The sequence below is a fragment of the Plectropomus leopardus genome, chromosome 9 (assembly GCF_026936395.1).
Source record: "Plectropomus leopardus strain MGB_pleo_1.0 chromosome 9, ASM2693639v1, whole genome shotgun sequence".
Taxonomy (NCBI): Eukaryota; Metazoa; Chordata; class Actinopteri; order Perciformes; family Serranidae; genus Plectropomus; species Plectropomus leopardus.
In genome coordinates, this window is record NC_142184.1 from 6,015,103 (window position 1) to 6,042,077 (window position 26,975).

The 26,975-nt window shown below is 39.6% G+C and overlaps 3 protein-coding genes and 2 non-coding genes across 16 annotated transcripts; 2 read left to right on the top strand and 3 right to left on the bottom strand.

Annotated features, from left to right (window-relative positions):
• Positions 1-534: 534 nt before the first annotated feature.
• On the bottom strand, positions 535-25,386 carry nol9 (nucleolar protein 9). 4 transcript variants are annotated; one of them, XM_088081814.1, is made up of 13 exons: positions 25,244-25,386; positions 7,957-8,481; positions 6,607-6,817; positions 6,320-6,450; positions 5,245-5,380; positions 4,319-4,415; positions 3,947-4,044; positions 3,635-3,802; positions 3,283-3,535; positions 3,080-3,194; positions 2,180-2,354; positions 1,159-1,292; positions 535-1,050 (listed from the first exon to the last, which is right to left on the bottom strand). In XM_088081814.1, exons 2-13 carry the CDS (start codon positions 8,422-8,424, stop codon positions 931-933), a joined length of 2,106 nt encoding a protein of 701 aa, XP_087937940.1. In that variant the 5' UTR covers positions 8,425-8,481; positions 25,244-25,386; the 3' UTR covers positions 535-930. The 4 variants fall into 4 exon arrangements, with proteins under 4 accessions (XP_087937940.1, XP_087937942.1, XP_087937939.1 ...); XM_088081816.1 differs by lacking the exon at positions 25,244-25,386 and adding an exon at positions 10,193-10,576 and having other exon boundaries at positions 535-791; XM_088081813.1 differs by lacking the exon at positions 25,244-25,386 and adding an exon at positions 10,109-10,575.
• zbtb48 (zinc finger and BTB domain containing 48) lies at positions 10,494-19,284 on the top strand. Of its 4 annotated transcripts, none has more exons than XM_088081809.1 (11): positions 10,494-10,645; positions 11,805-12,523; positions 12,619-12,911; positions 12,983-13,088; positions 13,202-13,294; positions 13,391-13,477; positions 13,640-13,794; positions 14,358-14,494; positions 15,005-15,169; positions 15,257-15,345; positions 16,446-19,284. In XM_088081809.1, the coding sequence occupies exons 1-11, from the start codon at positions 10,549-10,551 to the stop codon at positions 16,872-16,874; spliced, it is 2,370 nt and encodes a 789-aa protein (XP_087937935.1). In that variant the 5' UTR covers positions 10,494-10,548; the 3' UTR covers positions 16,875-19,284. The 4 variants fall into 4 exon arrangements, with proteins under 4 accessions (XP_087937935.1, XP_087937937.1, XP_087937936.1 ...); XM_088081811.1 differs by having other exon boundaries at positions 10,614-10,718; XM_088081810.1 differs by having other exon boundaries at positions 10,626-10,757.
• trnam-cau (transfer RNA methionine (anticodon CAU)) lies at positions 15,382-15,453 on the bottom strand. The gene has a single exon. It is a non-coding gene; the product is annotated as a tRNA-Met (tRNA).
• Positions 15,457-15,529, bottom strand: trnar-ccu (transfer RNA arginine (anticodon CCU)). Its single transcript has one exon. It is a non-coding gene; the product is annotated as a tRNA-Arg (tRNA).
• LOC121946906 (uncharacterized) lies at positions 20,064-26,458 on the top strand. 6 transcript variants are annotated; one of them, XM_042491731.2, is made up of 11 exons: positions 20,064-20,201; positions 21,628-22,355; positions 22,452-22,768; positions 22,840-22,945; positions 23,030-23,122; positions 23,207-23,293; positions 23,387-23,541; positions 24,133-24,269; positions 24,354-24,518; positions 24,614-24,702; positions 25,766-26,458. In XM_042491731.2, the coding sequence occupies exons 1-11, from the start codon at positions 20,144-20,146 to the stop codon at positions 26,210-26,212; spliced, it is 2,382 nt and encodes a 793-aa protein (XP_042347665.2). In that variant the 5' UTR covers positions 20,064-20,143; the 3' UTR covers positions 26,213-26,458. The 6 variants fall into 6 exon arrangements, with proteins under 6 accessions (XP_042347665.2, XP_087937933.1, XP_042347661.2 ...); XM_088081807.1 differs by having other exon boundaries at positions 20,072-20,201; positions 21,631-22,355; XM_042491727.2 differs by having other exon boundaries at positions 20,155-20,309.
• The last annotated feature ends 517 nt before the right edge of the window (positions 26,459-26,975 follow it).

Below are 26,975 nucleotides of genomic sequence, written 5' to 3' on the forward strand. Positions count from 1 at the left end.
TGTTATGACAGTTTTTATTACTGCCTTTGAGACGTTTTCTAAATGAACATCTGCTGTTGTTCAGAGCAAAATCTAAACATACAATCGCTGCCCCCTTGAGGTGCAAAAGGTAGCCGCAACAAACAAAACTGTTTTATATTTTATATCCCACATAAGCCTAAAAGGGTTCCTAAAGCTTATAGCAAGTCAAATTTAATACTTTTAAGACTTTCTTACTGGGGAAAAAAATATGAAGCGATGTCAATTACTTAGGGTTAAGGGCAATTTTTGAAAAAACATTCAACTTTCTGGAGTGGAACACATGGAGAAGAATGAACATATTATATTATCATTAAAGTATCAACTTAGTTTACAAAAATAACTGGGAAATACCTGCATTTGTTGGCCAGTTTTCTTGCCAATTTTGTGTTTTTCTCTAATTCATGAGAATATTTGTATTGAACAGCAGGTACAGCACTAATGATTATAGGATTTTGGAAGAAATCTCCACATTGGTCTAAAATGCACTTGAAAGCAAGAAACCCACAAAATCCGTAGATGTTTCTCATTTAATATCTGGCAGGTTTTTGTATTCATTTGCAACTTTGGAATGCCGACGACAAAAAAAGAAGAGACATCAAACAAGAGCTTTAAGTACAAAGTGTGATATTATTGTCCATGTGACAGAAAACACAAAAACTCCTTCACAGCGCCAACAAATATACGTACAGTAGGAGGTTGTAAGACGTGGTGGGGGCTTCAGTCCGGTGACAGGAAGGCAGCCTCTCGTCCTGCAGAGTCTGTGATCCTGGCTGCTCTGTCAGACAAAAAAACAAAAACTGTCCAGCTCAGACTCAGTTCTCTACATTCAAAGGCCGGCGCTGACTGGTTTGGAGTGAGACACCAGTGAGGAAGGGAAAAGAGCAATAAACTGATGCTGTGCAGAAAATGTCAGTGGCCCCCCATTTGACTGGGTCTCGCCAGTCCCTTGAAGACTCGCAGCTTTCCAGCACCAGTGAGATCAAAACTGTAGTCTGTAGTGACATAGGGCATCTCTCCCTCAAAGCCAGGCTGAAACAGAGTGAAAAGATCGTGATAAAAGTGCACTTTATGTGCAAAAGTGAGGAAAACACTGTAGTTTGAAGTGAATTCGTCATAAAAACAGAGCAGTGATCTGACCTGTGTTGTGAGGATGCAGGAAGGCAGTGATATCGCTCCCAAAAGGAGGCAGTTGACCTTACGAAGGATGGAGGGATCTACAGGCGTCAACAAAAAGTACAGACCTCGCGCCATGTCGATACCGCGAAGAACACCTGGAACACATTAACATGAAAATACACAACGTACTGAGTCAGTACATTTACATGCACAGTTAAGTCGAGCTCCGGTTTTAGCTCGATCAGGCCGTTTACTGGACTACTTCTCCTTGAATACAAGCACCGAGGCAGAATCGTTTTATTGACGGAGGTATGTCCGACTCCACCACAGCAGGTGCAGTTATGCTCTCTTTCAGCTCGTTGCAATAAACCTGTAATATTCATACAGTCTGTGATACAGACCGAATCACAACTGTTTATTTACAATAGCTTCAGGGTAGTCCACGATTTCACAGAGGAATTGTGGATTCAAAAATTCCAGATGATCCGCTCAATGTTTGAAGAGTTATGTGACGCAATAACAGCTCTTGTAGCGCTGCTGCATCATGAAGGAGCCAGTTCCTACCAACAAGCGCATAGCCACAGTGTCATGTGACCTAGAAAAGCCCAAAGTCTTTCCATTGCAGTTTTGCGAAATATGCCTTTCTCAAATCAAATGAAATGAAATACCACCTTATGCAAGCGTAAAAAATTTTTTGCCATGAATGTGATTTCTTTTTGTTTCCATTGGCCGTATTTTATATTCGCAATTTCTATTTGTGCAATTTAAGGGTTAATGAAAACTCGCCTATTGTTACCTTAATCAAATGTGCAAGCTCAGTTTGTGGAAAAAAGTTACCACTTCACTTTATAATGAAAGATTATTTAATTTTAACAGGAAAAAAGAGAGAGAGGTTAGTTTTAAAAATCTTATTTTCACACATATAACAGAGGGGACTGTGGGACCTAAAAACGAGCGAGAAAAGCCCAAGTCAACATCAGCTGAGGGAACAAACAACATAAAACTTTGAGCACTGATACAAAACGTCAGACAGGATACGTACCGAAGCCCACACATGGGCAGATGGGAGCCTGCGACAAGAGAACCGGGCCTCCCCTGCTCGCCACTTTCTCTCCCAGGCAGCAGAGTCCCACCAGACTGGCATTGGCAGCATAAAACATGTGAGTGGGAACGACCTCGCAGTGGATCACACCTAAAGCCACCGCTGTGTGGGGCACCTACGGGCCGGACGGAGAATGATTCGGTACATATTAACACTATTTTTTATTTATTGATGTCTTCATTTCAAACATGTAAAAACGGTAGTTTAAAGCATATCAACCAAAGAGAGAGAAAAAAAAAGAGGACAGAATGAATTCCATCAATTTACACGTACGAAAGGGAGTAATTTTATCCTACCCTTTTACTGCATAATTACACTCCATCAAAAACTCCCCTATATAAATTCGAGGCTGGTCATATATATACCAACACACACATACACATACCTATATCTAAATATTTACAATTCTGACCATAAAATATACTACTTATTACGCACCTGTATAAACAAACACTGGTTTATCTTAAAAGAAAAAAATAATTATTACCAGTAGTATCTATAATATATACATGTATGTGTGTATATATACAACACTTAATTTCTTATTGTTTAATTTGCACACAAACAAAAATGTAAAAATGTGGATTTACGGGAAGTTACATGCTAGAAATATTTCTTTGGCCAGAGCGGTAACGAGGAAAATGTACAGCCGCTGGTGGGTGACTTTTTTAAAACTTTGAAAAGAGACTTGCCCAAACCCAAAAAAGCGATCTTTCCCTGCTTATGTCTCATGAATACCTCAGGAAACTTTCACTTGTGGCAGCAATTTTTTAAGGGGTAAATAATAAAAACTGGGACTTTCATTGAGAATGCAACAGGAGCATCATGACCGCCGTGTACCTGGTACGGCGTGAGGCTGTGTAGAGGTCTAATTGGTCCCGGGTCTGGAGCCTGCAGCTGACTCAGGTAGGCCAGCAGCGACAGCTCTCTGTGCTCGTTAGTGCGCTGATGTTTCCTGTCGAATAAAATGCACCCACAGAAAGTGATGAAATAGTTTGTTTTTTTGCGTGAGTGCTGACACAGGCTGACGCCGCTGTACTTACGCTGTTCCTTGGCGTCCCACTCCTGTAAACTCTGACTGTACAATAAGGTGAGCGTAACTTCGGGGAGGACTGTGGCTCTCCGTGAACTCGGCCAGAGCCGTCTGGGCAGGTGGGTGCGTCTGGAAGCCGTGTGCCGTCCTCAGAAACTCTGGAGTCAGGGCGGGACACTGGGTGATGCCGCCATGAGCGAGCTGGACGACGTGTGAGACAGGGAAGAAGCGGATCATGTCCACTAGCAGCTGAAATCCAAATCCTGTGGACAGCCCCAAAACAAGCGCATGGTAAGACACTTTTAACAGCGAGTAACTTAGAAGATCTTCATATTTTGTCACAGGGGAGGGCTTGAGCTGACCTTTGACCCAGCCCATGGTGTTGATAACGACAGGAGTCTCTCTGCTCTGAGACCGTCTACGCCACAAGGACTTAAGGCATTCCAGGTAGCGATCTAAGTCCGACTCGCATGATGAATGACCGTAGTAGATCATGTGCTCCGGTGTATACTGATGTGTGAAAGGAGGACCTAAAAATGAATAAATAAAACTCAACATAAAATCTACCAATCCCATCTTCAGGGACTCAAATCTACAAATCATGCAAAAAGTGATCCAAGATTTAATAAGATGTGCAAGAGGTGATGAGAGGTGACGAGGGGATACAAACTCACCCAGAAGAGGCTCTCTGACAGTCGACAGAGACAGACAACCAGCGGGAGTGAACTCTGTTTGACCGAGGTCACCCTCCAAATAATCAACACTAGTAGTGCTACAAACACACACACACACACACACACACACACACACACACACACACACACACACAGAAACACACATTTAGTTTCATACCGTAAAACATCACACTGAGTACTGAATGTCTCAGGACGAACTGTATGACCTCTTCAGGTCTGTCATATCAGGATAATAGTACAAGCAATGACACACAATATGTAGCACTATAAATACAAATCAAGCATATAAATATAAAACATCTCTTAAAAAACATGAGTATAAATGTCATGTATTTACAGATTATAACTTACTGATTCAGTAAGGTATTGATGAGGGTGCGGATAAATGTTGACTTGCCCACATTCTTGGTACCACAAACAAGGATGACCGCATAACCGTCCATGTCCCCTGAAGGAACAGACACGTGTCCAGCAATTAGCAAGAGCAGCATCAAATGTGAGTGTTTGTGTGGCCTTTATCAGACATGATATTCATAACATCGCTGTCTTCATTCATCTGTTAAAGTAACAGCTTTCTGTCATTCACAAATACTTTTAGAATCAGAAATACTTTATTGATCCTCGAGAGGAAATCGTGGTTCGTTAAAGTCGTTTTGATGCCAGCTTAGAGAATTACGGAAAGTAGAAATAAGCACCAACACAAGTATTTAAACATATAAAAAATATCAAATAGAAATGCAGTAATAGTGAACAATTAGCACTAGTATATAAATATTTAAAAATAAAAGTATGTATAATATGCTGAGTGTGTAAAGATATAAATGTAAAGAAACAGTGTTATAAATGATATTATGTGCTTAGTGTGTAAAATATAAAACTGTGCCTAATGCTACAACACCGTATATAAAACCAGTATGCAAGTTACATAAACATACATAAACGTGCGCAATGCCACAATGAACGACAGAGATATAGATAAACAATTACAATAAGAATATACAGTATATACAATATGTATTAATCTCAATCTGCACAGTAACTAGTAACTATAAAGCTTAGAATTCAATTTTGCTGCCTATTTATAAAGTATGGAGAGCATACAATGACAAAATGTTAAATTAGGGCTCTTATTTACCATTTTATTGCCTTCTGAGAAGTGTGTTACAATGACTTTATTCAAGCGAAGAAGCAAACGTCATCACTCCCTGTGCCTGACATGAGAACAGCATATTGTCACTGCGTTTGTGTAAGGAGGTGCACGTCGGAGAGCAGCTCACCTTTACAGGCACTGACCACCTGGTTCAGAGCATCTGTGTAGCTCCTTGACATTTTCAGACCCTCGATGTCTTTGACCAGGGGAATCATACCGAGACCATTGAGCGGAGTGTCGAGGACAGCTGACATGAGTTCACTCTGCAAGACAAAGCCGAGAGGAAAACCTTCTGTTACACACGTGCACGGCTGACGTTCACAATGACCGAAACATGAACAGAAATTCTGCCAAAGTTCTCATCATCTACTGATTCTTTTTTAAATTCAATATTGATTAAATTCTTGAGATTAGGTGGATTTTGACAGTATCTTGACGTGATAGTTCAGGATTTTTGAGGTAAGGCTGTATGAGGTACTCCTCTATAGTCGTGTATTACATACAGTAACTGGCGGTTGGCGTGCTGAAACAGACGGGACTCGCCAAAGCTCAGCATTACACTGCTGTGGAGTGGGGTTGACATTAAAATGCATTTAACCAATCTATTTTTAAAAAAAAAAAAAAAAGGCCTACCCAAAAATAATCATTAACAGTCTAAACAGATTCTGTATTAATTTTTTTTTTTTTTTACCAATTATTTTTTATTTATTTTCACACAACTTGCAGGTCAAATTAACCAATAACTGCTGTTACTATGGCAAAGACGTAAATATCAATAATAACAAATGAAATATATATTTGACATTCCCTTAACAAATAAAATAAATTCATGCATCATATGATACAGCTCTACTATTAAGACAGAGACAGTAACAGATACAGAGAAGTAACAAAGAGTAAAATACACCTGCATCTTTTTATTGTTCCTAAACCCTAACCTGCCTCTTCCCCACAGGTCTTTCTCCAACTTCCATATCACATATATAAACTTTCTTGCAAGTGCTCTATAGAAATAATTAATCAATTACCTAAAATGAATACAAATTCATATCATATTTCTTAGTTTTTCCACTGCTTTGCCCCTCCGTCAGAGAGCCCTTTCCTTTTGCTGCTGCATTTTTTCATATGTAAAGCCTGGATCACACTGCAGTGTTGTCAAAATCCTAAAAACTATCACTAAATGTGAGTACCAGTTAACTCACCATCGGGGGGCTGAACAGTTCACTGAGATCTGTGAAGCTCGACAGAAACCGTGTCAGAGGCGTCTCCATGGGCTCCAGTAGGATGATGGACGAGTTTGACCTGATCCTTTTTAGTAACTTCTTCCATGATGCTGTAAAATGACAAAAAAAAACATAAAATAATACACTCTCAGGAGGAAAATATTTCCCTAAAACACATCAGAACCAAATAACTCATCTCAAATATTCAGAATACAAAATAATTGCACTTCTGTCTTATAACGTGGGTGAAATCTGGATGTTTTTACCTGAGGGCAGATACTTTCGGAGGATGGGTGCAGCCTCTGTTCTGTCGTCTCTGGTTTGACCGGAGCTTTCCAGTGCTGTAACGGTCAGCGGACAATGTGAGGCTGGGGAGAAGAGTGGATATGACTGCTGGCCTTCCTCGATGGTGAACCCCATCACTTCTACCCGTCCGTACAGACAGGTCAAATAGCACTTCCCACGGAAACACAGGGTCTGCAGGAGAGGAGTAAGGAATACAGATAAATGTATTTGATATTGCACCTTTCACAGAAATAAAAATCACAGTGTTTCACAAAATTCATGACTAACTTCGAGCCCCTGACTGCGTAGACTTTTTACTGGCGTTCTCTTATTTACATGGCTACACTTTCCTTTTACAAAAACTATTAAAAATTGTTTATACTCAGTGTTCATACGGAGTTTGTCAAAAGAGCCTTTGTGTATGCAGCTTCTGCAGAAAGACTTACTGCTGCACTGTTTGGTTCCTCGAGGCCGTTTCAAATTACTGTTGCAGATTTTTGTATGTCATCGTCTACATGCCAATGTCAGGGTGTATCTCAGCTGGTCTTTTAATTGCCTCTTTTTTTGGTTTATTATAGCATATAATTACTTTTTGGCCCTTCCTTGTGGTAACTTTTTTGTGTTCTTTTTGTGTTTTAAATTGTTTGTTTTGGAGTTGCATAAGTTGATTTTGTATTTTTGTCCCATGTTGTCTGTAACTTTTTTCTTGCTGCCTGTCTTGGCCAGGACACTCTTAAAAAGGAGATTTTTAATCTCAAGAGGTTTGTCTAGTTAAATAAAATAAACACATAAAAACAACAACAATACAATATGCAATCAATAAAAACAAATGCAATAAGACAATAAAAAACAAAAGAGAAGGCTACAAAGTTTGTTTTTAATAAGGCTACTGAAAACTCAAAAGGAAACACACCAAGCAGGGTTCCTACAGTTTAAGCCAAGAGAGATTTAAGACTTTTTAATGCCACTTGTAATAAAATTTAAGACAAATTTAATTTTATTTTCCAAATATTTATTGTTATATAAAACACGGTTCAGTGGGGATGTTAATGCAAGAGGCATTCAGTAAATTATTATTATTTTTAAGTTATCTATTATTTTGAGCTTTTCCAATACAATGTCAGATAAAGAATAGTCATAAAAATCCCATCTCAAATGTCATTTTTAAGACTTTAAGACTTTATTGCCAATTAAGTCCTTATTTTTAGCCTGAGGGATTTCATGCCTAAGTCTTTTTAGAGATCTGCTGGAACCCTGACCAAGGAGAGTAATATTATCAGTCACAGAAATGTACTCGATTGCAGATCTTTGCCAATAATCGTGGAGCATACCTGATCCTTCTGCATGATGAGCACTGCGTGGTTTTTTCGATCATCTCTCTCTGCACACTCATGGAGAGCCTCTCCCTCCAGTCTGCCTGGCTTTATGTCTTCCATGAGCCCTGAAGTGTCCACACCGTTCCTATGAATGAACTTGGAGTACTCCCTCCAGTCCTGCGAGTCCTCTGACTCGTCCATTGTAAACCCTGAACTTCCATTAGCATGTGCGGGAGATTTCTTAAATCCAGACTGAGGGCTGCTTTTCTTGGCGTTAGAGACGTTTTTCACCTTGTTCTTCAGTCTCTTTACGGTGGGCTTTTTCTTCACAGACGCCTGGTGCTCCTTCGCCATCCTGGCCATGATGGGACTAGAGTTGAGCTCCGAGGCACTGATGGGAGGCCTGCACCTTTTCCCCCTCACATCCTTCCACTTCTGAGATTTAGCGGAGCCCTTCACCTGTGAGGTTTTGTTCACCTTCATGATTCAGTGATCAGCTATTATTCATGTGGGTGCTGATGAAGAATGAAAGGGGGGAGCCTGCAAAGAGAGAGGAGAGAGAATTGGCATCTGAAAGGACACGACAACGTTTGCTCCAGGAACAAAGAATGTCAATAAATTCACCATTAAGTAATTAATTCAGTGATAACCACAGGTGGAAAGAGTAATCTGATTACCTAAGTATGTGGTAGATGAAGTACCTGAAAGCCATACTTGAGTAAATGTCCAGATATCTTACAAGACAATGACTTTGGTAGAAGTTAGTTACCTATTAGAATATTACTTGAGTAAAAGTCTTTGGGTGTCTAATATTTACAGTACCTAAGTAATTTTATAATATTAAATGTACTTAAGTAAGTAATGGTACAAAAAGAAATGCTGTTAAAAAATAACTTAAAGGATTCTTTTGTCTATCCCTTCCTCCCTTTCTTCCCTATTTTGTAGCTGTTAATGAAAATGCTTCCAGGAAATGTAATGGAGTAAAAGCATACCTTTTATTTAGGAAATGTACTGGGTTAAAAGTATACATTTTATTTAGTAAATGTAGTGTGGTTAAAGTGAAAGTAGACAGAACTATAAAAACTCAAGCAACATACAGATACTCCCAAAAATACTTAAGTACTGCAACAAAGTGTTATAGCTTTGTTACATAACTGTAATATAACAAAGCAAAATAGTTTGTTTTGGTAAAAAGTAAAGTGGTGTAATATACACATGTAGAAATACACTCTCCTACATGTATAACTATGTCCTGCAGTAAGAATTTTACAATAATAAAAGCATAAAGCATTTACATGTATCAAAACTAAGAGTACTTAGCTTATTTTAAATACTGATGGTGTTTGAATTTAGTAATAATTATATATTATATATAATTGTGATAATTTAGTCTTAACCAGTAATGATACAAGGGTTTGTTTAACTGTTATTTAATATAATTTAATCAGATTCTAATTTAAATATTTGTATGTATATTCTGGGTGTTTCTGGCGTGAGGGGGCTACAACTTTCATTTCATCCTTATGAGTTCTTCTTTTACTGTTATTATACTTTGTATTATACTTCAATACTAGATGGTACTCGTTTTTTTAAAGTATATGTTTTAACATCCTTTAAATCTGTATTATTATGATGTCTTGCTTTGGAGTACTGAATTTCCTGTCTGCACAACAAATTCCCCTTTCGGTACAAATAAAGAAACCTTGAACCCCGAGTTGTTAAATGACAAATTAAACCTGTAAGTAACGTTAAATATGCTGCAGTACAAAAAACTACAATAAATACCTTGTGTTTTAGAGGTATATAGTGAGTAAAGTTAGCCGAAAATTGATGTAATCAAGTGGAAGTGCTTCAAATGTGAAGTTAGTTACCGCAAAGTAATTATAGCAGTTGAGTATATTTACCTAAACAGCTACTTTCCACCAGCTGAAACTGTTTTTATTTAAAAACACATATTAGCTTGTTAGCTAGCTTTATTTTGCAGCAAGACAACTAGGTAGCAGCTAAGCTAACGACGCTGTAACGTAAACACGCTAACCTTGTTATATATTTCTTATACGCTAGTTTCTCAACACTTGACGTTGAGAAATAAACAAAAAGAAACATAAAACACAGAGATGAACCAAATGTCAGACAACAATGAATTTTAAACTTGGCGTGAAGTTACCTGAGCTGACGCCACCTCTCACAGAAACTGACACCTATGCTAACTGCTAGCTCATGTTGCCGCGTTCAGGTGGATAAAACTTACCCCCCGCTGGTTAAATAACGACGCAGAGACGTAGAGACGACCTTCAATGTTTTCCCTAAATGATTAGCGTCTGTAATTTGTTAAAGACAAGCCGAGGAGGCGGCCAACTGCTCCCGCAGCGGTGCTAACAGGCTAGCTAACATGTGTGAGCCACAAACAAAACGCCGCGTCTAGATGGTCGACTATGAACGTACCCGGAGTTTTATTATTTACGACGATTTTATAAAACAAAACTATTACAACGTACTCAACGTATTAAGACGCCATTAAAATAAATAAAACAGCATCGTAGGAGATAATAATAATTCAATTTGTTGCACTATTACTGTCATTATTGCGCATGTTGATGTTTAATAATGGACAACAAACATTTTTCCCGGAGTCGGGTCGTGCTCCGACGTAACTTCCGCTTCCTTTTACAGTTTTTAGGGGCCTACAAGAAACGAAAACAAGGTGATTGTAGCTGCTTTGCTACGTTTTCGACCTTTTTACAGTTCACCTGAAGTCGCTGCAGCTTCTGATCAATGTAGGAGATAAATAATCATTTTTCATCGGTACCGCAGATGTGAGTTTGCTGCAGCTGTCGGATGCGTGCCATACTAAGGGAGCGTCTTAAAATATGTGCTAGGAGATAAACGTCGAGGTGCGCAGGTAGCTAGGGGTTTGCAGTAATTTTATTTTAAGCAGTTTTAACAGTAGAAATATGTGCCGTACAGTAAAATATATTATTTTAAAAAACTAAGTTAAATAATTAACACATTTAATGTCGCTATCACCGGTACAATTGCAACTCAGATAGCTAAATTTTTTAGAAGTAGATGCAAAACAAATAAAGCTTCCCTAAATATCCAACAGTTATTCAAAATGTTACTTTTTCTATATATGGTCTATATGTAACTGTATGTTAAGTATTTGGAGCATAGTAGCTGTGAAATTATCAGAATTATTAGCCAAGTATGTTATTTTATCATACATATGATCCTAATCCTTACCTGCATGTATTTTTTCAGGCATTTGCTATATTTAGGATTTTCACCCCCTTAATATTATATACTTGCACTCTTTCTTACTTTCAACTGCTGCACAACAGCTTCCTTCAGGATAAATCAAGTTATATTTTGACTTATCTTGTATTTGGAAATATAAGAAATGTGACTCTGGTTTTCAGTGGCTCTCATTGCACTTATTACAAATATAAAGGAGGATTAAAAGGTTGCAACTATCGATAATTTTAATTAATGATTATTTCCATAAATGATTAATCTGACTATTTTTTTTTTAATTTACAGTCTTGGCCATAAAAGTCAGAATATGGTGAAACATACTGACCACAATTGCCTCTACTGCACTTTGGCGTCCTCAAATAGACATTTTTTTACATCATTTTGTATTTGATTTGAAGGTGCGAATTGGAGCACTTTGAATTTCACATTAATTGGGAAAATAAGGGTTAGATTAATAGATGATACAAATAATCTTGCAACTCTTGACTGTTACTGAAAGCTTAAATAGCACAAATAGCACAACGGTGCATGGAAGTGCAAAAGGTTCTCAAATAAATATTGTATAAGTAATACATAACTTTATTTACAGTATTATGTCTCTGTCTCAGACTACAGTGAATCCAGAGGGATGCCTGCAGCAGACAGCAGCCACGCTCAGCGTGTGCTGTCCTCCCTGAACCAGCAGAGGGCAGCAGGGAGGTTTTGTGATGCAGTGCTGAACGTGGGAGGCGGGATGGTCTACCTGGCCCATCGCAACATCCTCGCCTGCTTCAGTGAGCTGTTCCAGCAGTCCAACATGCCCTCTGCACAGTGCATGGAGCTCTGCCTGCAGGAGTGCTCCAACGACGGCCTGGAGCTGCTCCTGAACTTTATCTACACCGGAGAGCTGAAGTTAAATCACGGGAACCTGGACAAGGTGCAGCACGCAGCAGTCAGCCTGTGTGTACCTGAAGCACTCGCACTCTGTCAGCAGTTCAAGGAAGCCTCTGTGGATCCTGCACCTCTCAAGCGTAAAAGAGGCAGACCGAGAAAGTCCACATCAGACTCGAACGCTCCTTGTTCGGTCAAGGAAGAGAACTTGTCCGCAATCACAAAAGATGAGTCCGGCTTTGATACAACCAGTTCTAGTATGGCTGCCACCGCCACCACTACCACTCGGTCTGGTCGTGTAGTGAAGGGCCCGAGGCGACTGGTGACTGATGAGAGCCCCACCACAGATTTTGCGGCCCCTGAAAAGGACAGCTGGAAGGCTCCACTGATTCCAGCAGAGAAAGAAAGTGATGTTGTGGAGAACCAAAACCCAGATCAGCCAGCTGGTGAAACTGAGGTAGAACACATGAGCACACAGTGATTGGGCACAACATGATACTAAGTGCAAACAATGGCTTTAAATATTAATATGGTCATTTTCTTCTTTTGCAGACAACTAACTTGCAGACTGACGTAAATGACAATGGTGTTGGCCAGGTGACAGAGGAAGAAGAGGATGATGCGGGGGATTTTGAGGCCGTCACAGACACAGATGAGGATTACGTGCCTGTTGAAGAGCCCGGTTCCTTAACGCCGTCCACGTCACGGAAACGTAAAGCCCAGAGTAAAACGGAGAAAAACGAGAATGGTGAGACTGTGGAGGAAGACTCCAAGAAGGACTCTGTGCAGTGTCCCATCTGTGACAAAACCTTCAAGAGCAAGTACTACCTCAAAGTGCACAACCGGTAAGTGACGCCAGTATTTCTGCTTCAAATTACTGTTGAAAGAAAAGACACCAATGTGTCTTTGTCCTTAGGCGGCACACTGGGGAGCGTCCCTTTGGTTGCCTTAAATGTGGAAAGAGGTACTTCAGGAAGGAGAATCTTATATTACATGAAACCCGGGACTGTGCTAAAGTGCAGGTGAGTATCCTCCATTCTACACGAAATCTCTTTAATTTAAAGTTGATCCTCGTTCACTGACTCTTCAGAGTAGATAAAACGTAATCAGTATTTGCGCTGTGTTTAAATTCCAGACATACACCTGCATGACATGCTCCTCCACATTTAACGGAAAAGAAGAGCTGCGTTTGCACGTTGTCTCTCACACAGGAAATATGCCCCACAAGGTACAGCAGAATAAAACACAACAAACAATAAACACACTACTGTATCTACAGTAGTTCGTAAAAAATACCCTCACTGACATGGTGTTATTTTTTCAGTGTTCAACATGTCCTGAACAGTTCATGTACAAGAAGAACTTGACAATACACATGATGAAGGTCCACGGTTATCCCAAACCACATGCAGTGAGTTTTCTTGACTTTCAGTGTCGATACGCCTTCAGTAAATAATTATTTTATGGTTTGAATTTGTTGCAAAACTTAAGATTTCACACAATTGCCCTTATGTTATGTTTAGCCTTTTTAAGCCAAAGTTTTGATTCTGTGAAACAACGTTTTACGTTTTAGTGCCCCCAGTGCCCCAAAACCTTCCTTACTCGGACGGAGCTTCGTGTGCACGAAGCGGCCAAACATCGAGGCGAAAAGCCGTTTGTGTGCGAGGAGTGTGGCCATCGAGCCTCTAGTCGAAATGGCCTGCAGATGCATATCAAAGCCATCCACAGGTAATGAAGGAACGTTATCATTATTATTAATCACAATAAAGTTATGGACGCACCAGTCCGATACTGATGTCGGGCAGATACTGACTTAAAAAGTCGGATCGGGTATCGGTGTCAATGCGTCCGATTTATTTTATTCTGATTCCACGAACTACGTCATACGTCAGTAACGTGCAGTTAAGACCACTTAGCTGAGGCAGCGAACAACAAACATTTCCGCTGCTCACGCTTTGATATTTTCTGGTAAATTTATTCCATTTACTACATTTTTACATTGTGTTTTACAAAGTTAGGAAAGTAACGTTTTAGTCTAGCCTGATGGCGCCTTACACATAAAAGAATGATCCCACTCACGTCCACACAGTGAGGCATACAGCTTAGTAATTAAACACCAGTATCAGTTTGGAACGAGGCATCGTCTGATATCTAAACCCAGATATTAGTATGAAAAAGTCAGATCAGTGCATCAGGACCTAAAAACTCTCTAAATGATGCCTGAGTATCTGTAAATTTGGAGACTTTTCTACTGACTGTTGTGGACTTTTAATCTTTGATCTGCTTTATAGAAACGAGCGCCCTTTTGTCTGTAACCTGTGTGGCCATGCATTCTCCCAGAAGAACAACCTAAACATGCATCTGCGTATACACAGCGGTGAGAGGCCGTACCAGTGTCATCTCTGTGGCAAAACCTTCAGGACACAAGGTACTGGATACCTTCCAAAGCACAGCTCATGCAGGCAGTTATGATACTTTAAGCAAAAGTCTGCTCAATGATTCAAACATGCACGTTTTACATCCGGACATTATGCTTCCTGTTTACATCCCCCAAATAATTATGGGAATTGTATTTCAACATAACAAGCATGACAAAATCAGACAGCACCACTCTTTGAAAACCTCTGAATTGGGTTAATGTATAAATTAATTACCATAATAGTAGAGTTCAAACACAGAAGTCATGTACACTTTTTTGTGTTCAAATGTAACTCATAATCAGTGTTTGTGACATGTCCTGTACATGAAGTCGAGACAAAAATTTCCACTGATGAGGTCATGATTCCACATCAAGGGGGCGTTCATATGGACATTTCTCGAGAACATGGTACACATGACCCCGTTTGAACATTTATAAAGGACAGCTTCGCTCAACTAACTTTGAAACAAGTTAGATTTTGTTTATTGTGTTAAGAATTGTCTTTTTTTTATTGACCAGCCAGTCTAGATAAACACCACCGGACACACACTGGTGAGCGTCCATTTAGCTGTGATGTTTGCGAGCAGCGCTTCACAGAGAAAGGCGCCCTCGTCCGCCACAAGGCCAGCAAGCACGAAGAGGGCCGTCCCCACTGTTGTCACATATGTGGCAAAACCTTCAAAGGTATTATACACAAAGCTGATTGCACAATGTGCCCCAATAAACATGAAGTTAGGGACTCACTCATGTGATTGCTTTTTTTTTCTGCAGCGAGGGAGCAACTTCGCGTTCACCTGCGTCGCCACAAAGGCATGAGGAAGTTTGAGTGTATCGACTGCGGCTACAAGTTCACTCGACAGGTAGGTCCACCGGTAGTCTTTGTGAAAATGCTGCCATAGCAGAGGATAGTTTCGATCTATCGACCTCTGGGTTATGGGCCCAGCACGCTTCCGCTGCGCCACTCTGCTACACACCTCAGATGGGACTCGAACCCACAATCCCTGGCTTAGGAGGCCAGTGCCTTATCCATTAGGCCACTGAGGCTGTGACACCTGCTCCAGCAGTGCTCAGTCATATTCACACTGTAATCCTTTTTAAATCACTTTTTCAGTGGACAGGGGCGGTGCCCTTTGTGTGCAGTGAAATGAGGGATTGTGCCCGAATGTGTTTAGCGGCTGTGTGATGTCGTTCACTGAATGCCCAAAGAATGAGTCCTAAAACCTGGAAACAAGTCAGCATTTTTGCACCCATGGTTCCCTTGTCTCTAAATGAGTTGTTTTTTATGGGTTTTTGGTAAGATGTCTGAAATAAGGTCTGTGGTTAACACAAGCTCAAGAGATTTTCACGTTTTTTCTACGACATAAAATACCTATTCATGATAAATGATAAAATATGCATCCAGTGCTTCCACAATGCTTGTCAGTTGTGTCTAAACAGAGAGTGAGAGAGACAAGCGGACACACACAGAGAGACCGTGTGATTAGAGAGAACCAGAAGAGGAGCATTGTTGATGACCAGCACAGAAAAATGTGTTCCTGGTGTGAACGGCCAGGTGACTGCTGAAGGGTGGCTGTGCAACAATTAACATATTACGCTTCTGCATCCAGTGTAAACCCAGGCCTATAGCCCAACATTAGTTTTTTTGATTGCATTTAGGCTTCAAAAATCCTGTAAATGATTCTCTTACAGAGCAAAACTTAAATCATAAACGTTTGTTTACCACAGAGCTTATTTTCTACAGTAATCCAATATCCAACGAAAAAATCCTAGAGGCTTCTTGATGAGGGAACCAGGGCAATGCTAATTTCCATGTCGGTCTACAGAAAATGGATCCCTGGAGCACACTATTGTGTCCAAAACTGCATACATGTTGCTCAACAAAACATCAAAAAAAGTGAAAAATAAAGTCAATCAATCGACTAATTCTGACCCTCACCGCTCTAAATGTTTCCTCTTCCAGGCACACCTGCGACGACATGTTCAGATCCACAAACGTACTGAGAACTACAATCCCCGGCAGCGAAAACTCAGGAACGTGATAGTGCAGGATGTGGACGAAAGTCTTGACGGTGAGCACGAAGCGACGAATGAAGTGGAAGACTCGCTGATCGCAGAGGAGGCAGATTACGTCCAAGAGACCGCTGACATCCAGGAACCCACAGATTCGGCGTCAGGCCTCACTTCTAGCTGCATAGTGAGGGTGGTGATCGAGTCGGGTGACGCGGTGATAGAGGAGGTGGTGTCAAACCAGAACCTGGGACACGTGGAGGCGGCGGAGAGTTTCTCTGTGCCAGAAGTCCTGCAGCAAACACAGCTGGTCACTGAGGCGTACGAGTCCACGATCGATATGAAGGGAATGGTTGAGAATATATCAGAGAGTAAGACCTGAGGACCGACAGACCGGAGACTGTGTGAAACCCGCTCAGAGTTTGAGTTATTGTGAAGACCACCTCCTCAATAAGAAGCACCTACATGTACTCTAAGGACATTTGGCCTCATGGATCAAAAGATGAAACTGCAACAACATCAGCCATTGCCGAGTTTCTAGACATGCAAGAAAAGAGCAGGATGTAATTCACGTGCTTTCAGTAGTTAAAGGAAATGAACTGCATGCGTGTGAAGCCACATGAGTGTCAAATATGTTTTTGGCTTGTTTTATTAAAACTGCTTTTGGCAATGTTCCTACTGCAGCTCGACTCTGAAAAAATCAGTAATGAAGCCACAAGCAGCGATTGCAGGTTTAAGCCCACTCTCAGCCAACAGAAGAAGTACCAAAAAATAAAGCTGCAAGTAAAAGTTATCTAGGCTTCACAAAGGTCTGCGCTAGCTTAAGAGACTTTCACGTCTTGTCCACTGACATAAAATATGTCAGTAAATACGCAACTCAAACACTTTGAAGCTTCTGTGTCTTAAAAAAAGACGGTTGCTAACAAGTGGATACATGAGACTGCAAAATGTCGTGAAGTCGAACTGCGCCGACCATGACTTTACAGCCTCGTACCCTTAGCAACGCAACCGTAGTTTGTGTTAGCCTAGCATGAGCTTTTTACTTCTGCCGATTGCATTTAAGCTTCAAAAATCCTAAAAGTGTTGTTAATTGTGAAGATTCTGTTGCTTAACAAAAGGTGGAAACATCATTAACATTTGTCTACCATAGAGCTTATTTTCTGCCATAATCCAAAATCCAATGTAAAAATACCATCGGCCTATTGAAGAGGGAACCAGGGCAACGTTAGCTCACTAATATTTTGCTGCATTAGTTAGCTAGCATTTTGTCCACTTAAGCAAGCAATCGACCTTAGCTAACATTAGCCAGCTAAAACCGTGGTTAAAATATATTTCCTGTCTGTGTTTACTCTAGGATTGTTTCAGCACTTGGGGACTCATAATTTATTATATCAGGCACTGAATTTATTAATTTTTTTAGACCAAAATTTAGTTCCCTCCGCCTCACTCCTGACGTTTTGTTCAATTACAGAAAACATGTTTGTCTCACGAAATAGAAGAAGAAGCAATCGTGCATAATATTTTTTTTAAAAAAATAAATAAATGAGAAAATATATATATTTGTCGCTTTTATTTTGTTACAGTAAAAAGTAAGACTTCTTAAAAACAACAGCGCACATATTTAGCAGCGGCAGGTCTACGAGCTCCGGTGGTCTTTAGTCTTGTGCACTTTGTGTCCTTTCTGTAATTAACAGCCTCTACTGAGCCGACAGCTTCAGACCTGTTTCAGGGCCAAGCAGGGAGGACGCGATGTTGGACACTCTTCAGAGGACGTGAAACGCAGCTTTGTTTGAGGGTCTGTACCAAAAAAATTGCACAAGACTTATGACTCTTTAATGTTGTACAGTATGACGCACAAACTGTATAATCTCTCTGTTCATTGTACAAGGATTATTTTTAGTGAAGGGTTAACTCACAGGAGCCCTGAGATGTTAAAATGTTTCTGGGTTGGTTAAAAGAGAGAGGGGCGTCCGTGTTTTAGTCTGTGACACAGTAAAGTCCTGAACTGAATATCTTTCACGTTCCTTTAACATCCTTTCTCCTATCCTTTGTTGTGTACTTTGGTTTTGTTTTAACTATTTTATTTATTTTATTATTATTAGTAGTAGAAATTGTAGTAGTTTTTTTTTATTTTGTCTTTGTGATGTCCTTACTAATTAAATTCTTGATTATTGATTATTGCACAGCTACTGTCTTCTATCACTATGTTTAGTATCGTTCTTTGCAAAATAAAATGTTAAAAAAACGAATAAATGATTAAAACTGTACCATAATAGGCATTTCTTTAAAAAAAAACCCAAGATTTACCACTGCAATCTTATAATCAATGTAACAATATTATGCATTTTTTAAATATACAGCTCGAACACAAACCTCACATTCAAAAGAAATTCAAAGAAGTGTTTGAAAATGACAGGCCACAGACATATTGTTGATTTAACAAAACAGTTACCTCGATTTCTCCTTAATTCAGTTCCCTTTATGTCCCTACCTATTATAATTATAAAAAATAATGTATATGAATATGATTATATATTACTAGGGCCTAATTTATTAAAATATTTAATCATGATTAATTGCATGATTGTCCATAGTTACCTTGTGATAAATCACATTTTTTTTTTCTGATCTAAATGTACCTTAAAGGGTTATTTTTCAACTTTTTTGTACTCTTATCAGTATGTCTATATCTTATCAATTGTCTATGTTATCAAAATAAAAACATACCAAAAGTCTTTAAGATCTCTCAAATAACCAGAAAATTTATATCTCATTAAAACAAATAAGCTGTATATGTCTCAGTTTAAATCTTTCTACAACTTAATGTTATTGGTGCTATTGTTTTATATTGTGTTTCCTTTGGGTTTTTTTTTTCCTTTTATGTATTTAAAAATTGTTACTAAAATTATAATTTTAAGTGTTTTAAAATGAATACCTGTACAATGTACTGTTTAATTTGAAAAAATGTCTTTTTAAAATTTATTTAAAAGTTCTTAATAATTTATTATTGCTTTTTTTAATTAATCATTTAATAATAATATCCATTTATTTCATTATGAATTACACTATCTTTTTGACTCTGAATCAAAGATAAAAAACAACAAAACAGACCTCTGAAAGAGTCAGAAAATGTAGATCTAGTTAAAACAAATAAGGTGTGTATACCCCCTTGTACAATTTAATGTTATCTGTATTATTGTCTTTGTTTTAGTGCTTTTTTAATGTATTTGAAATAGTTTCAGATACTATTAAAAATGATAATTTTTCAGTGTTTTAAAATAATAGTACATACACGTACAATGCTATACTGTATAATCTAAACAATGGTAAATAAAAACATTTTAGTAATGTATTGTTTTTATTCTTAATGGATCATTTTTCAAAATAATAATTTATTTTTAGGCTTATTCCCGTGGTTTCTTTCAAATTTATCTACTTCCATTTCCGCCATCGCCCCCCCTCCGGATGGTCCACTATGGTTTCACCCGGAGTTTTATTAATTACGACAAAGTTTGATTACACTTTCTTTAATGCACTCACACGCACACGCAAAAATTAACAAAACAAGCGCGCACAAACATTAATTTAATCACTTCTGCGGTTTCTGTCCTGCACGTTAAATAACGGACAACAAACATTTTTGGCAGCTCGATGACGTCACTTCCTCTTCCTTTTACAGTTTTCACTGGCCACAAGAAAAGAAAACAAGGTGCTTTAGCCGCTTTGCTCCGTTTTCGACGTGTTTACGGTCCGCCGGAGTCGGTTTGGCTCAATAATTTAGGAGATCGATAATCGTTTTTTCATCGATGCTGCAGAAGTGAGTCTCGCGCAGCTGTCGGGTGCGTACCGCGCTAAGGGAGCGTCCTAAAGTATGTGCTAGGAGATAACGTCGAGGCGCGCGGCAGCTAATGTTAGGGGTTTTAAATAATTCAGAGAAAGCTGTCTCGACCGCAGAGCTGTGATAAATACTACAAAATATATATATTTATTTTAAATATTTACCGTATTAAATATAGTAGCTCGCACTGCCAGGAAATCTCTGTCAGGTAGCTTTTTTAAAGAGGTGGATGAATAAAGCTGATGTTATTAAGCTCTCTTGAACACCCATTCAAATGTCTATATTACAGATGTGCTATGTTTTACCTCTTTATGAAGTATTTGCAGTCTCATAATTGTGGAGTAATCATAATCAGATATTTTGGCTAAGGGTGTTTGTTCTTTTTATATTTTGGGATAGTGTATATTTTGGATTTCCACTATTAGTACTTAATGAGTTATATTTTATTTGCACTTTGTCCTACTTTGCACTGTAACAGCTGGGATAGTTAAGGTCCTTGTCTTATCTGGTTGGACATTCAAGCAATGAGACTGATTTCTACTAACTTTAAATATTTTTACATGCAAACGTACAGGAGGATGTAGGGCTGCAACTAGAAATTATTTTCATTATCAAGTAGTTAATCTTGTTTTATCTGAGCAAAACCATAAGATATTCAGCTCTTTATTGAATATGACAAATTAAAAGTGCTAATCCTAATGTTTCAGAGGTGGTGGTGGTGGTGGGTGATGGTTTCAGCCCGAAGAGAATCCAGATTAAACCACATGGACAGAAAGCCAAAAGACATGAGCAGACATAACAATATGTACGGATAAATAGATATACATGAACATCACAAAGTCCTTATATTAGAGTTAAAACAACAAGTAAATCATTATAAAAGGATCTGTACTTTGATAATTATTAATTTCTTTAGTCCTTTTTTTTAAATCAGGAATACTCTGATAATATTTTCTGCTTTTCTTTGACATTTTAATATAAACATCTTTGGGTTTTCAGCTGATGGTTGTAGAAAAAAAGAAATTTGAAGGTGACATCTTGGGCTTTGGGAAATTATAATATTTCATTATTATATATTTTTTCCACATTTTTAAAATGATAAATTGGAGGAATAATCGACAGATTCACTGATGATTTAAAACAACTAATAGATAGTTGCAGCTCTAGTCTAGAAATTGTTGTTGTTTTTTTCTGTTACTGTAAACTGCAAAGTCAATGTCAAAGGGTTCTTGAATGAATATTGTATTTGTAGTGTGAAGTGTCCACATATACTGTATAATGTCCCTGTGTCCTACAGCAGCAGACTACAGTGAATCCAGAGGGATGCCTGCAGCAGACAGCAGCCACGCTCAGCGTGTGCTGTCCTCCCTGAACCAGCAGAGGGCAGCAGGGAGGTTTTGTGATGCAGTGCTGAACGTGGGAGGCGGGATGGTCTACCTGGCCCATCGCAACATCCTCGCCTGCTTCAGTGAGCTGTTCCAGCAGTCCAACATGCCCTCTGCACAGTGCATGGAGTTCTGCCTGCAGGAGGGCCCTAACGACGGCCTGGAGCTGCTCCTGAACTTTATCTACACCGGAGAGCTGAAGTTAAATCACGGGAACCTGGACAAGGTGCAGCACGCCGCAGTGACCCTGTGTGTGCCAGAAGTGCTCGCACTCTGTCAGCAGTTCAAGGAAAACTATGTGGCTCCTGCAGCACCTGTGGCTCCCAAGCGTAAAAAAGGGCAACCCAAAAAGTACACGTCAGACACGGCCGTTCATTGTGAAGTCAAAGACGAGAATTTTCTGACAATCACAGAAGACGGGACCACCTTTGATACTACCACAGCCAATTTTAGCATGGCCGCCACCAACAGCCTCAGTCATGTAGTGAAGGGCCCGAGGCGACTGGCGACTGATGAGAACCGCACCACAGATTTTAGGGCCCCTGGAACGGACAGCTGGAAGGCTCCACTGATTCCCACAGAGAAAGAAAGTGATGTTGTGGAGAACCAAAACCCAGATCAGCCAGCTGGTGAAACTGAGGTAGAACACACGAGCACATAAAGCGTATCAGTGATTGCATTTGCAAATATTGATTTTAAATGTTTCTTTATCACATTTGTCTTGTGCTACTTGCAGATAACTGACGCACAGACTGACATAAACGACAACGGGGTCAGCCTGTTAATGGAGGCAGAAGAAGATGATGATGACGATGTAGATAATGATGATGATGATGATGATGATGATATAGAGGATTTTGAGGTGATCATTGAAGACTCAGATGAGGAGTACGTGCCCGATTACGAGCGCAGCTCCTTAACCCCTTCCACGTCAACGACATGCAGAAACCGAAGTAAACCCGAGAAAAACAAGAATGGTGAGGCTGTGAAAGTAGAGTGTCCCATCTGTCACAAAACTTTCAAGAGAAAATACTACCTCAAAGTCCACAACAGGTAAATGACGTCAGTATTTCTGCTTCAAGTTACTGTGGAAAAAAAAGCCAACAATGTGTGTTTTTCTGTAGGAGTCATACAGGAGAGCGTCCCTTTGGTTGCCTTAAATGTGGAAAGAGGTACTTCAGGAAGGAGAATCTCACGGTACATGAGCTCAGAGGCTGTGGTGAAGTACAGGTGAGTGTCTCTAAATCTGTCTTCAGTTTACAGTCAGATCCTAGAAAGTTAAACATCGGTATTTGTGCTGTGTTTAACCTCCAGACGTACACTTGTGGGATATGCTCCTTAACATTTGACGGAAGAGAAGAGCTGCGTTTGCACGCCGCCTCACACACTGAAAATATGCCCTTCGAGGTAATGCTGAATAAACGCAAAACAAACTTAGCATGCAACAAATTATACTGAATAAGACGTTCATTGACGTGTCATTTTTTTCAGTGTTCAACGTGTCCTGAACAGTTTATGCAGAAGGATAAACTGGCAGCTCACATGATGAAGGTCCACGGGTTTCCCAAACCACATGCAGTGAGTCTTACTGATGACGCACCAACAGCAAAATGTGATTTTATAGTTTTTAACTGATTGCAAATCTTTTAATTCTATTTAACAATATTTCAGTGCACCGAGTGCCCCAAAACGTTCTTAACCCCAGCAGAACTGCGTTTGCACAAAGCCAGCAAACATCAAGGTGAAAAACCGTTCAAGTGCGAGGAGTGTGGCCACCGAGCGCCAAGTCGAAGTGGCCTGAGTATGCACCACAAAGCTGTTCACAGGTATCGGAGCGTGACTTTTTTTTTTGTCTAGTTTGATTTGTACAAGAGGGACCTTACAGCTCTAGAAAATCCGCCTTTTTAAGGTCCTGTGTGTAAGATTTAAGGGAATTCAGTGGTGAGGATTTCAAACTGCAACCAGTTAAAACTTCTCCGGGTTACAATTCAGGAGGTTTTTAAAGAGAGCTGAATAATTCACAGAGGTCTCTTCTTCTCCAGAACAAAAGGACCAGGTGATTAAAACCGACTGAAACACTGAATAAAGCACTTTGGCATTACAAGTAAAAAAAAAAGTCAAATTATGTTATGTAATTATGTCCAACTAGACTTGGATTATTATAGAAACGTGGCAATCTCCGTAGACGAGGAGTCGCCCCTGATGTAGCTACAAACAGCAAAACACAACTATTCTTATTTTCAGGTGATTCTACACATTAAACATACTTATACTCCATTTCAGCCAAATATCCCCCTAAATGCTACACACTGAACCTTTAAACTCTGTGGGTACCTGTAAATTTGGAGCTCAGTTTTTAATAAAAACTGACAGTATTTATACATTTTTATATTTGTTACTTTTATTCTGCTTTACAGAAGTGAGCGCCCCTTTGTATGTAACTTATGTGGTTATGCAACCACCCTGAAGAACAACCTGAAGATGCACATGCGGATACACAGTGACGAGCGGCCGTACCAGTGTCACCTCTGCGGCAAAACCTTCAGGACACAAAGTAAGTTATGACCTCCTGCACTGAGCACTCAGATACGGTCCCGAACGCTTGTTTAAAGTATTCATCTGTTTCTTTTTGATCCAGCTGTACTGGATAGTCACCACCGGACACACACTGGTGAGCGTCCGTTTAGCTGTGACGTTTGTGAGCAGCGTTTCTCAGAGAAAAGCGCCCTCGTTCGCCACAAGGCCAGCAAGCACGAAGAGGGCCGACCTCACGACTGTCCCATATGTGAAAAAACCTTCAAATGTAAGATTTACCGAGCAGACTTTATAATGTGTCGAGAGTACGATGTAATGAGTTTATGACTCACTAATATGAGCTTTGGTTTTTATTCTCATCAGCGAGGGAGCAACTCCGTGATCACCTGCGTCGCCATGAAGGCATGAGGAAATATGCGTGTATGGACTGCGGCTACAAGTTCACGCGACAGGTCGGTTCACTGTTAAAGCTGCAAGCGAACACATCACATCTTTGAGGGAAGACTGGAAAAGCGTTTTCAGGCCTTGAAAAGTCATTATTAGGTATCAGCAAACAAAAATATGTCTATATATATCGATAGATAGATATGTAAATATATAACCTTTTTTCAGCACTTTAAGATAATTTTTTTTTATGTTTTTGTTTTTCACTTTTCTATTTTTTTGTTTATTTTCAAGGCTTTTAAAAAAATAATTAAACTTAATTCTGGCTAATTTTTTTGGCCATTTCTTGTTATGTTTCTCCCTCTTCTCTGTTTTACAAGATAAAGATAAAAAAAAGTGTCTACTCCTGGACTTGTAAGGGCCCTTTACAAAAATAAACAAATTGTTGGCAGACCCACATTTTGTAATTAAATCTTTTTGCAATAAGAAATACCAAAAAAAAATCTATTTTATAATAAAAATCCAACACCTCAGGTTGTGTTTGCTGCCCTACATTATACCTTAACAATAAAATAATTTTATTTAAAACACAAAGTTTGTCGCACTCACCAGGGAAGCGTGTGCACAGGAGGGATCCTGAATCAGCAGTGAGGCTGACGCACCTGAGCTCCATCAGCCTCGTTACAGTTCAGGTGCCGTCGACCACACTGGCCATGCCGTGTGTGCGTCCTGCTGCCCTGCTGCTGCTCGCCGTTAGCCAGCTGTCTGTAACATATCTATGCAATCTAGATCTGCAGTTCGCTATTAACACATCTAAAATGTTACATACAGTACTCTTAATGTCATTATTTTTGTAACCTCTTCAATTTGTATTTTTTACTTTAATAGAAGATCAATATCAATTAAAAATGTTCATATGTCTTGATTTTTTTTTCACTTATAACAGTCTGAAACACAGAAATATTACTTTTCTGTTCAGAAAAGACATAAGCAACAAGTTATCATATCTGAGAAGCTGAAACTAGGGAGTGTTTGAACATTTTTTTTTTAACTATAAAAAAAAGCAGGTGATTAATTTTTGGTCAGTTGACTAATTTCGACCCTCACATCTCTTCATGCTTCCTCCTCCAGGCACACCTGAGAAGACACATTCAGATCCACAAACGCACTGAGAACTACAGCCCCCGGCAGAGAAAACTAAGGAATGTCATAATCAACGATGTGGACGGAGGTGTGGACGGTGAGAACGAAGCGGGAAATGAAATGGAAAGCTCGCTGATCTCAGAGGGGACAGACTACTTCCCAGAGAGCTCCGACGTCCAGGAATCCACAAACCCCGATTCAGAGTCAGGCATCACTTCTAGCGGCATAGTGAGAGTGCTGATCGACTCTGGTGACACGGTGATGGAGGAGGTGGTGTCAACCCCGAACCTGGGACACATCGAGGCGGAGGAGAGCTCCTCTGTACCCGGAGTCTCGCAGCAAACACAGTCCAGCACAGAGGTGTGCGAGTCCGTGATGGAGATGAAGGACGTCATTGAGAATATATCAGACTGTGTGCAGCCCACTCAAAGCTGAAGTTACTGTAAGACCACTTCCTAAAGAAGAAGGACATTCGGCCGCACCGATCCAAAGATGAAACTGCAACAAAGTCAGTGACTGATGAGTGCAAGAGAGGAGCAAGAGCAAGTACTTCACGTCTTTAGTAGCTGACACAGTAAATGTACTGCATGCTTGTGAATTTTTTTTTTATGATGCCTTCTTTTATTAACGTGCCTACTGCAGCTAGAATCTGGAAAATCACCAATAAATGATTCTCACTGATGTTCAATTGTGTTACTGAAGGTGCTAAAGGGAAGTTTTGGGGCGGGTAGTTTTACTGTCATACTTTGATTCATTTGGTCCAATTTCATTTCAGCATTTGTAAAGTCTAAAAAAGCCATACGATAACGTAATTTTATCTTCATTCAAATACGGGAGCCCATCGGACGGTCTGCATGCTTTACGGGCCCAAATACGTGGAGAATCATAGGAATGGATGAAGTCCCTCCTCCAGCGCTGTTTCTGGGTCTCTTTAGTGCAGCAAAGCTCCTGCAAAGACAGCGAAGCAGACTACACAAACACGGATGTTATTTAACAGCTTTCAAAACATTTTTGCAGAAGGAAACGTATTCATTTGTAAGATCTCAAAAATACACATTATACGTCTTGTTGAGAGTCACTGAACATGTATGTTTTGTTTGTTGACTAAATTCCACAGGGCACATCTATTATTTAAAGGTCCTGTGTGTATGATTTAGGGGGACATATTGGCAGTAAACAAATAATATAATAAGTATGT